This window comes from Penaeus vannamei, chromosome 13, assembly GCF_042767895.1.
Source record: "Penaeus vannamei isolate JL-2024 chromosome 13, ASM4276789v1, whole genome shotgun sequence".
Lineage (NCBI taxonomy): Eukaryota > Metazoa > Arthropoda > Malacostraca > Decapoda > Penaeidae > Penaeus > Penaeus vannamei.
In genome coordinates, this window is record NC_091561.1 from 44,468,176 (window position 1) to 44,480,675 (window position 12,500).

General features: G+C 36.7%; 1 protein-coding gene across 1 annotated transcript in view; it reads right to left on the bottom strand.

Moving 5' to 3' along the window:
- LOC113806178 (dynein axonemal heavy chain 3-like) overlaps positions 1-12,500 on the bottom strand; it is a 109,040-nt gene that overhangs the window by 93,672 nt on the left and 2,868 nt on the right. The window contains exons 3-8 of the mRNA XM_070129307.1: positions 12,117-12,260; positions 11,207-11,485; positions 10,470-10,600; positions 7,670-7,783; positions 4,820-4,930; positions 272-430 (exon numbers count right to left, since the gene is read on the bottom strand). Coding sequence (XP_069985408.1) covers positions 272-430; positions 4,820-4,930; positions 7,670-7,783; positions 10,470-10,600; positions 11,207-11,485; positions 12,117-12,260 — 938 coding nt within the window. The remainder of the gene's footprint in view (positions 1-271; positions 431-4,819; positions 4,931-7,669; positions 7,784-10,469; positions 10,601-11,206; positions 11,486-12,116; positions 12,261-12,500) is intronic.

Below are 12,500 nucleotides of genomic sequence, written 5' to 3' on the forward strand. Positions count from 1 at the left end.
GTTTGTGTCTGTGTCTGTGTTTGTGTATGTATTCGGTCCTACGTGTATACATGTACGTGCATGCGCCTGCCCGTGTCTCTTTACCCACACCCCATCATAACCGCATGCATGAGTACCCCCCCCTATATCTCCACCTCCCACCACGAATGCCCCCCCAAGCCCCACCATACTCCCCCCTACACACTCCCCTTCCCTCCCTCCCCCCCCCCTTCCCACCCCTTCTTCCCGCCCCGCCCCCACCAGAGGGCCCCACCCGATACCCCCGCCTCACCTCTCCTCCCAGATGGTATCGAGGTTGTTCAGGATGTGGTTGAGCGCGAACAGGTTGTGGTAGCAGTGGTGGGCGCCCGTGAGGAAGCTCTGGTGCCAGGGGACGGGTGCGCGGACCACCAGGGGGTCGTGGCTCTGGGGCGGCACTCCGATGCCCAGCCTGTAGGGGGGAGAGGGGGGGGGAAGGGTTATTTTTTGCTGAAAATATTTGTTTGTTTATCTATGGTATAAATTTCTAAAAATTGTTTCATTTATATTCTCAATTTTCCATAACAAAATTGTATACATGCGTTTATCAGAATTCTTTAAAAAAAACACTATGTTTTACCTATATTTTTTCTGGAATTATTTGCTTATTTCCTGTCAATAAAATTCCAAAATATACCATGCTTCGTTTATATATTTCTTTCTGAAAAATATTTTTTTTCTGTCTTCTGTAGAACTTTCAAAAAAAGACATTCTGCATGACAGTCATAATCGTCATCGTCATCACCATTATAATTTCCACCATTACCATGACTGCCATCGTCATTATTTCCACCATCACTAGATTGGATCCCGTGCCATCCATCACTTTTATTACTACCAACACTAGTCCTTTTAGCAGCTATGGGAGCAACCAGTTAATTGGTACCACACTAAAATTATTATCACTTATGTCCGTCAACATATAAATCATTATATTATTGGTATCGACCCTTTATCATGTTTATAATCTTTCATCAAACCATCCTTTTATATTAGCTAATCACTGGAATGGATAACAAGCATAGTACCAAATACCCTTAATCATTTTCCCAAGCGTTAATCAATTTATAAATAAACAAAATAAATGTATATGTAAAACGGCTTCAATTATTTCGTTTCTTTCTTAGATATAATAATGTTAACAGGGTGACGCACTATTCAAATTATTGAATATTTTATAGAGATCACTATAAAAAGGCGATATAAAAATATAAAATTAAATTGCGTATTTAATCAGGTCACAAGGACGCCCATTTCAATATTGCAAAATTACGCGTTGTAATAATCACCACACACGCGAACTTTAAATGACAGGAATGATATTTCATAATGTAATATCATTAACTCCATTTGATTCAATTACAGAGAGGCATATATGACGTAGGAATAAACTATAGGCTCATAAGATTTATAAAATAAACAAAATAAATGTATATGTAAAACGGCTTCAATTATTTCGTTTCTTTCTTAGATATAATAATGTTAAGAGGGTGACGCACTATTCAAATTATTGAATAATTTATAGTGATCAATATAAAATGGGGATACTTACTTTCATTATCATTTACAAAGAATGATAGATAGATAAAGATTAGTTAAATAAATTTGAAAAATACGATAACCAAATAAATCATCAAATAAGCAAATATACAATAAAAACATAAAATAATACATTTACTGCCGCCACGAAGTAAAAATGAATGAATATTGAACCGTATTCATGTTGACAAATGTAGAAAAGGTATGAATGAGAATGAATATCTTCACAAAACAAGATATGCATTTGACCGGTTTCGACTATATATCTTCGCCGGAAATACATATTTCATAATATTTCACGTGTGTATTTCTGACGAAGATACATTCGAAACCGGTCAAATACATCTCTTGGTTTGGTGAAGATATTCATTCTCATTCACACCTTTTTACATGAATGGATATATTAATAAATGAATGATCATTGACACCATCTTCTCAAATTAGCACATTCTTAACGAGCACACATTTATAACCCGTTTTTAATAAATCTTCTCCTGTCGCTTCATATGATTTACGAAAAGCATAAATCTATGACCTCTAAAAGTTTTGCAAAACCTATTTTTTTTCATTAAACTATACATTCCTTGAACATTAATCATATTAAATTAAACACCTGAAAGAAAAACGATTATACAACTTAATCTCACTCTCAGCATATTAATGAGCCAGCATATCTATACCCGGATATATTTTCATTACCATCGCAATACATCCGATTCGTACTGGAGCTGACATTACCTCTCGGATGAAATTTGAATAAAAAAGTTTATTTGTTTGCCTTTATCTGTATCTTTTTAGTCAAAAACCAAGCGATTAAGTTCTTTGACTCACTGAACATCTGTGCCGTTTTCAATACTTAAAATGTGACGAAATTATCAATTAACTATAATGGGTCATCTTTGTCCACGACGTTCGTAAACGGTAAATGTGCGTGTGTATGTGTGTACGTGTGTGTGTGTACGTGTGTGTGTGTGTGTGTGTGTGTGTGTGTGTGTGTGTGTGTGTGTGTGTGTGTGTGTGTGTGTGCGTGTGTGTGCGTGTGTGTGCGTGTGTGTGTGTGTGGCGAGAGAGAGAGAGAGAGAGAGAGAGAGAGAGAGAGAGAGAGAGAGAGAGAGAGAGAGAGAGAGAGAGAGAGAGAGAGAGAGAGAGAGAGAGAGAGAGAGAGAGAAAGAGAGAGAGAGAGAGAGAGAGAGAGACAGAGAGAGAGAGAGAGAGAGAGAGAGAGAGAGAGAGAGAGAGAGAGAGAGAGAGAGAGAGAGAGAGAGGATGTAGATACATAGACAGATAAATAGAACAGATAAATAGACCATTAGATAGATAAATGAATAAACAAATAGATAGACAAATCAATTGATAGACAGAGAAATAAAACGAGAGGTGGGGGATAGAAAGAGTTAAAAAAAAAAAGTATGAATAAGAGAGAATGCATAGTGACAAGGAAATATATAAACATCTGTCTGTATAAGAACGTATCTCTGCAGGTGGTGTGTGGATGGGGGAGTGGGGGGGGGGTGCCCTATGCTTTTTCCCCACTTACACCATTATTACATTTAAGTGATCTAATGTTATATTATCTGTTACCGCAAATTGTAAGGCTTCTGTCTCTTAACATATATGCCTTCTATGCCTCTGGAACTTTTAAAAATCTTCTCATCATTCTCCCGTTTTGGCATAGGCCTACCAAGCACTTTTTTTTATTGAAAATCGTTTGGTATGACGCATATATTACCGTTTGGGATTCACCAATCTGATTACTTTTGGTGATGTAAATACAATCTTCAGCCAGTTTATTAAAATTGTGCGAGGCCTAATCAAAGAATATTCGTATACTTGAAATGCACAAATAAAGAAATAAATGCATATTCATCAGTCTAGACATTCGTATCAGCCAGACAAATAGATATTCAAATGTTTATCTATCAGATATATATACAGATACGCATTTATTTGTGTATATACATGTCTGCATTTATGAATATTTTTCACGCACGCTGATTAGAGTTCATTATTACAAATGCGATAGTAGTTATGAATGGTAAAGTATAATTTCACAATGCAAAAGGTTTATGTTTCGGTATTACATCTTCGTCAGTTTGACAGCTGGTGTTGTATATCTATGCATTCTCATGGTACAGTATGTAATAATGATAGTACTTTTTCCTTCGACACAATATGTAACTTACACAAGAAAGTGATTTCCCCAAGAATATTATAATATAAATAATATGCGTGTATACATGCTTACTATCCATACATTCATAAGAAATAACAATAATAACAACAGTACTACTACAATTAGCAGAAAACGCAAAAGTAACAGTTTTAAATTCACTTATTTCTCTTCCTTGTCAAACACAGAACCGCTCCTAATATATCTTTAATTCATCGCCATTTCCCGTCAAAGGAAATAACCCAAACTTGTTCCTACTTCAAGCGGTTTGAGTTTCTTGTCCTTTGCCAATGTGCCAACAGACACAGAAGCCGCTATAATCGTTTAGCGTTTGCCAAAGCTACTTTATGTATCCGTAAGTTTGTATTTTTCTTATAAATTCGTAACAACTATGTGAGGGAAGGAGAATGTTTTAAGAGTTCGCTAATCTACCGATTTCATAAACTAATATACTCGAATATAGGCCTACGTCTTTCTATAATTTTACGAGAACTTTTGTGGACATTATTCTCTCTAATTAATTTCTTCGCCATGCACATGTTATGATGTATACTTGCCATCATTGCAATCATAAAGATCATAAAAACAAACAGAAAACTGCGTAAACATTGATTTTTAGACGAGATTTTAAGAAAATACAATGCACGTTCAAAAAACACTAAACACTCAGGGAACCCGGGGATTAATAAAATTCTGATTTTGTAAGGATATTAAATACAAAGGATATAGCGCTATCCGTGAATTAAGAAGAAGAGAAGGAGAATAGGGGAAGGAGAAGGAGAAGAAGGAGAAATAGAAAATTGTCGGACAGAGAAGAGAAATATTTAGATATTTAGTCTTCACCATAACACATCCTTTCCATTTCACTTTCAAACAAAATCCCATAAACACGATAAATCCAAACCTAAACAAGAACAAAAAAAATCCCATAAAACAAAACAAAACAAAAAATCCTCATAAACGTGCTTTATCTTCCAACTCGAGTCTCCCACAAAAATAAACAACAACAACAACAACAAAAACTCAAAATCAAGCATAGTCCCTCACTTGCAAGTCTTCACAAACTCCTTAAAATCCTCCAGTTTTCCTCACCTCGCCCTCACAGTCGGGCAGCGAAGGGCGTACTTGAGAATGGCACTTCTAGCTCCCTTGTAGAAGCAGTCCTGCAGTTCCTCTACCAGCTCGCTCACCACCAGACGGAACCTGTGAATGGAATGTGTCAATGGGGGCGATTATTAAGGTGGTGTTGTGTTTGCCTTGCACGTTGGTAGCCCTGTGAATGTTTTTTTAATTGTTTCTGGTATTGTTCTTGGTGTTTCTCACTGTCTCTGTCTGTCTGTCTCTCTGTCTCTGTCTTTGTCTCTCTGTTTCTGTCTCTCTCGCTCTCGCTCTCGCTCACTCTCTCTCTCTCTCTCTCTCTCTCTCTCTCTCTCTCTCTCTCTCTCTCTCTCTGTGTGTGTGTGTATGTGTGTGTATGTGTGTGTATGTGTGTGCGTGTGTGCGTGTGTGCGTGTGTGCGTGTGTGCGTGTGTGTGTGTGTGTGTGTGTGTGTGTGTGTGTGTGTGTGTGTGTGTGTGTGTGTGTGTGTGTGTGTGTGTGTGTGTGTGTGTGTGTGTGTATGTGTGTGTGTGTGTGTGTGTGTGTGTGTGTGTGTGTGTGTGTGTGTGTGTGTGTGTGTGTGTGTGTGTGTGTGTGTGTGTGTGTGTGTGTGTGTGTGTGTGTGACCTACCTATGAGTTGTAAAAATCCACGTCGTCGCTGTTGTCTAGAATTAAGGCCATTATTCGCCACTCTATTCCGCTATCGCCATGATATTTTGCACGGTAAAGGCGAAACGGCACGTCATACACAACCCAGCCATGACGGAACTGATTTGAAATTCAACAGACTTCCCTTTTGTCGTTTACACATACCTTTTTATCTATTACAAATCTTATTAGCTCTAAAAAAAAACTAGTCGACAGTGTATAATAACCAGCTTGGGTCATAGCACATTATGAAACGGGGATTTGACACGTATTAACCAAGGAAAACCCGAATTAAAAGTTTATTTTCGTATCTATAGTAACCACCATACGTCGCTCTTTCCCCTTCAGCGAAAGTGAGATGGCCGCCGGTCCTCCCAAACTAATTTGAAATACTGTCTTTTGAAGGACTCGACTGGAAAGAATAATATAACCAGTACACTCTCTCGCTTCTCTTTTCCTTTAGACCCCGACGAAGGTGTAGAACCATGTTGAGGAGAAGCGGATGACACTTGAAGGGACGCCATAACCGTTGTTCCAGCCCGGTAGTTTTATTTGAGATGGGTTGACTTCCGCCATTTAGTTTTCAGTGTAAATTTGCAGTTATGTGTTATGATGGACCATGAGGAATTTGGCTTGTGTTTTCAAAGGAAATTATGTTAATTCAAGTAGCATGTAAAGGGTGGCATTAGTGAGGAAGGAGTAGGAAGCAATAATATTCACTTGCAAAATAACCGCCCAAAATAATACGAAAATGTGAGGAAATTATCATATACGGAGAAGGAAAACTGGAAACTGCTTCTTCTTTTTTTATCTTTTCTTTTTCTTCCTCTTTTCTTATTCTCTTTGTTTCTCTTCTTTTCCTTCTTTTGTCTTCTTTTCTTCTTTTTCTTCTTGATTTCACCAGTTTCGATTCAAATAAAATCATAACAAAGGACACAAAAAGATGTAAAAGATTTTTAAAAAATACTAATAATAAATATAAAAAGCTACTATCGCGGATTCGGGATGGTTTTAAAAAGAGGGGGAGGGGGGGCAACGCAAATAAGAGGCGGCAGAAATATGGTTTAAAGGAGAAGTAATTCCAGCATTGCTTTCCTCTTCTATTGCTTATTTACCCTACATTATCCTTTTTATTACTTTTATTAATTTTCTTCTTTGACATTTCGAAGATATTCCCCGCGTATTTAGGAACACTGTAGTATCTTTTGATTAATATTGCATATATGATATCAATAATAAGCAGACCACATAGGCTATTCCACATACATAGACAGAAAATTTATACAAAAGATATATGCATATATAAATATAATAGCATAGATTTTGCAGTAAATACTAGCACAACCGTATTCAGATTTCTGCCTAAATTATTCACATATTTCTGTATTTCGTGTTCCTCAGGTGTGGTGGATGCAATTAACCACTCCAGGGGCCAATGTCCTCCCCTGTATACTCCTCTGAATAAACACATTAAACTAAATAACTCGAAAAAAATACACGAATAAAGATAGGAAATAGATAAAGTAAAAATAAAGCATAGAAATAGATATAAGACACTAGAAATAAATATACTGCAACTCACACGCAAAAGTAAAACAAAACAAAGCCAGTAAGGTGAAAAGAAATTAAAATAAAGAAAGAAAAGGGAGAAAACAGTAAAATCAAAGCATAACTGCAGATAAATACACATAAGAAAAAAAAATCCAACATAACTTAGAACACAAGGACACAGCCGAGTGGAAAGAAAGAGAATTAGAAAACAGTTAAATCAAAGCATAATACCATTACAAATAAATAAACATAAAATAAATAATATTAGAAAACAGTTAAAGCAAAGCATAAGAACATTACAAATAAATACACACATAAGAAATAATAATAAATGAATAATAATTTGTAAAAAACAAGCAGAATGAAAGAAAAACGCAAAAAACAGTTAAAACAAAGCATAATAACATTACAAATAAAAACACACATAAAACAAACAAAAATAATAAATAAATAAATAAGAAAAAAAACACAACTTGGAACACAAGGCCACAGCCAAGCAGAATGAAAGAAAAAGAAGAAAACAATTAAAACAAAGCATAATAACATAGCAAATAAACACACACATGAAACAAAAACTAAAACACAAAAATAAAATAAAAAAGGAAACACAACTTGGAACACAAGGCCACAGCCCAGCCACCCACCGGATGTTCCTCAGCATCGACTTGTCTACGTCCATCGTGACCACCTTCAGGAGGTTGGCCGGCGGTGACGTCATCTGCGCCGTCTTGATCCCGTGGGCCAGGTAGTGAGCGTATCTGGCCATGAAGAGATTTATAAAGGAATATCGAATCTGCTTGATCTATGATGATAAAGAATAAACCTGATATCTCCTTATTTTTAATGGGCATATTTCATAACAAATATGATAATAAACTTGAATTTCTTTGGTATCAAAGGGTATATAAATTGATTTCGAATCTGCTTGATCTATAATGATAAAGATCCATGAATATCTTTGGTGTTAAGGGATTTATAAAGGAATATCGAATCTGCTTGATCTATGATGATTAAGAATAAACCTGATATCTCCTTATTTTTAATGGACATATTTCATAACAAATATGATAATAAACTTGAATTTCTTTGTTATCAAAGGATATATAAATTGACTGCGAATCTGTTTGATCTCTAATGCTAAAGAATATACATTAATATCTTTGGTATTAAGGGACTCATATAGGAATATCGAATCTACTTGATTTATAATAAATAATAAACCTGATATCTCCTTATTTTTAATGGGCATATTTCATAACAAATATGATAATAAACTTGAATTTCTTTGGGATTACCAGGTAGTGAGCGTATCTGGCCATGAAGAGATTTATAACGAATATCGAATCTGTTTGATTTATGATGATAAAGAATAAACCTGATATCTTTGGTATGAAAGGATATATAGGTTCATGGCAAATATGATAATAAACTTGAATTTCTTTGGGATTAAAGGATATATAGATTGATTTCGAATCTGCTTGATCTATAATAAAGAATATACATGAATATCTTTGGTGTTAAGGGATTTATAAAAGAATATTGAATTTGCTTGATCTATGATGATTAAGTATAAACCTGATATCTTTGGTATGAAAATATATATAACAATGATGAATATGAAAATAAACTTGAATCTCTTTGATATCAAAGATGTAAATATTTTTTTAAATTTGCTTGATCTATGATTATAAAGAATAAATCTGATATCTTTGGTATGAAAGGATATAAACTTAGTGATGAATATGAGAATAAACTTGAATCTCTTTGGTATTAAAGATATAATTCAATTTTGAATTTGCTTGAACTCTAAATGACAAATAAGATAATATACCTGAATACCTTTGGTATGAAAGGATATATGACTTGGTTTTAAAGTTGCTTGATCTATAATGATAAAGAATTCTGATCTCTTTGTAAATCAATTTTTGAATCTGCTTGATCTGTGATGATAAAGAATCTCTTTGGTATTAAAGGATATATATACTGATTTTTAATTTGCTTGATCTCTAATGACAAATATGATAATAAACCTGAATATCTTTGGTATGAAAGGATATATGAATTAATTTTGAATTGCTTGATCTATTATGAGGTGAAGAAAAAAATTAATATATTTGGTATTAAGTGGATTCTGAAGCTCAAGACGAGAAAAAACAAGAATCTGAATCTCTTTGGCCTTAAATAATATATAAATGGATTCTGAATCTCCCTGATCCCACATGATAGATAAATACGTGTGTGTGTGTGTGTGTGTGTGTGTGTGTGTGTGTGTGTGTGTGTGTGTGTGTGTGTGTGTGTGTGTGTGTGTGTGTGTGTGTGTGTGTGTGTGTGTGTGTGTGTGTGTGTGTGTGTGTGTGTGTGTGTGTGAACGTGTGTAATTCATGTATGCATTTTTTCTGTGTGTACAGATGTATACCTGTATAGTAACAATAATTAGTGCAAATGCGTGGAGCTTGTTACTAACAGGTGTAACATACTTTTAATCCGACAGTTGTTTATAAGAACGCTTTGCCAAGAACGTCACACACTACACTGCATCTGAATAGTAAGCATAATTATGTATACTAGAGGCATGTGGAGTAAATACACTATTTACGCTGAATAGATCCTATATTTGAACACAAATATTCAAAATACCTTGCGTAGCTCACCTCAGAAGAAATGTTCAAAATGGTATTAAAAGATATGGTGTTTTTATAGCATATCATATCATGTGTTAGGCCTATACTCTATTACATATTTACATACAGTTGGGCTGTAACGGAATGACTGGAATCCACACCATAAAATTGAAGAAAATGGTTAAGAAGTCTATGATTGCGCAAATAAAGTTGATAGAAAGAGACGGTAGACATAAGAATGTTTTATAAGAAAGTGAGATAGAGGTTTTGAACTATCAGCTGTTTTACGTAATTAAGAAAATGGGTCTCCACAAACTTTCCTACTTTTGTCGTTATTGGAATCATTTATTAACATGTTTGTTTGGAAAAGTTCCTGTTTTCATTGCAATTTGCTTGTGTGTGTGTGAGTGTGTGTGTGTGTGTGTGTGTGTTAATGTGTCTATACATCTATCTATCCATCAATCAATGAGTCAATTAATCAATCAATTAATTTATCTGTTTCTCTATATCTATATCTATTTCTATCTATCTATCTATCTATATATCTATATCTATATCTATATATATATCTATATCTATCTATCTATCTATCTATCTATCTATATATATATACATATACGTGCGTGTACGCGTGTGAATGCGTATAAATAACCTACACACATCTAGCCAGACAGACAGCTAAAAAAAAAAAAAAAAAAAAAAAAAAAAGAGCAAATCCCTCCATCTTACCCCCCTCCCCCTCCCCTTCCCCTCCCCCTGCCCTGGCCCAAAGCCTCCCACCCCACCCAACCCGCCGCCCCACGACACCCAAAAGGCCGCCCACCTCGCCAGGTCGCGCTCCGAGGGCTGGGGTCTCCGGGCGCGCTCCTCCCGCTGCTCCTCCAGCTGGTCCTCGAGGCCGCACAGCTGGGAGGCCTCGCGGTACTTCACGGCCGGAGACGCGCGCCTGACCACCTGGGCCGGAGAGGTCAATCGAGGGAACCAAAAGGCATGTAACGTTAATTAATGGATATTAATGAAGGTCGTGATCACGGAAACACTGATTCATAGTTGCTAATTAAGGTCACAACTACGAATACGACTTTAATTCATTACTTTAATTCATTACATTAATTTTGAATATCAATTAAGGATTGATTAGGGACATGATTACGCAAATTACACTGATTCATAAATACTATATAAGGTCTTGATTATCCATGCAACTGTGATTCATTGTTGCTAATTAAGGTCATGATTATACATACAACAGCGATTCATAAATAAGGTCAAATAAGGTCATTATGATGCAGTTATTTATGGTCATAATGGAACAAACAACTCTGATTCGTTCAGGATCAGGTAGGTGAATGAGCGTAATTAGCAGAGAAACATTACGAAATAATAATGACAATTATAACAATAATAATGATAATGATTATAGTAATAATAATATTGATAACGATAATGATACTAGCAATAATAACAACAACAATAATATTAATGATAATGACAATGATGATAAGGATGATAACAACAACAACAATGACACCAATGACAAAAACAGCAAAAGTCCCCCACCTTCCTGTGTCCTCTGGAGCGCCTCAGCTTGGCAGCCTCCACGGCGGCGCGCTGCTCCTGCTTCTTTAGCAGATCCTGCAGGTGGAACTGCTTGATGACCTTCATGCCCGCCGCGGAGATCCTCGGGGCGCCGGAGAGGGTGGTCGTCGAGGAGGCCTTGGAGGACAGCCTCGAGGTCTCGATCCTGGCGCTGACCATCTGCGAGGTGGACCACAGCCTGTAGCGGCGGGTCAGGAGCCGCGAGATCAGGACCACTCGCGTCTTCGGGTCGCTGGGGGGCTGCCGGCAGAAGGGGAAGAGGCACGGTGGGGCTGTGTGAGGTACTGTGGGTGTTTGTGTGTACTTCTGTGTGTGTCTATAGGTTGCTGTGTGTGTCTATAGGTTGCTGTGGGTGTTTGTGTACTTCTGTGTGTGTCTATAGGTTGCTGTGTGTGTCCATAGGTTGCTGTGTGTGTCCATGGGTTGCTGTGTGTGTTTATATACTTCTGTGTGTCTATAGGTTGCTGTGTGTGTCCATAGGTTGCTGTGTGTGTCTATAGGTTGCTGTGTGTGTTTATATACTTCTGTGTGTGTCTATAGGTTGCTGTGTGTGTGTGTGCTTCTGTGTGTGTCTATAGGTTGCTGTGTGTGTATGTACTTCTGTGTGTGTTTATGTACTTCTCTGTGTGTCTATAGGTTACTGTGTGTGGTTGTGTACTTCTATATGTGTGCCTTCAACAATACATGAGACAGATACAAGATGTGACAATACATACATGACATTAAATAGAATTCAACAGAAATCATGAGTCAAATAGTGAGAGAAAAATTAAGATTCTCATACACATAAGAAGAACTTCTAAAACAGAAAACATGAACCAAATTATATGAAAAAAGACCATTCTTATGATAACTTCAGGATTTTTTTTACCTTAATGTTTCGCTTCAGGATGTAGGGCAGCACGGAATACTGGTCACGCCCCTGGGGGAACCTTGGGGGGATCCTGACGAGGTAGGTGTAGCGGGTGAGGTTGCTGCCAATCCTCTCACTGGGGGTCAGGATGTGGTTGACGCGCTGGGGGGGTGAAGGGGGTGAGCAGGGAGGAAGGGGGGGGGGAAGAAGGATATGGTCATTAGAAGAAGGAAAACTTTTTTTTCTAGGCTTTGAGGTTCGAATATAGTGATGACATGTTCTTGGGATTTTTATTATGTTAGGTTGCCGTGGTTATTATTGTTACTGTTATTAGTATCATTATTATCATTGCAATTATCGTATTAAACAGCATCGTCTGTGTTATCATTGTTTATAGCAATA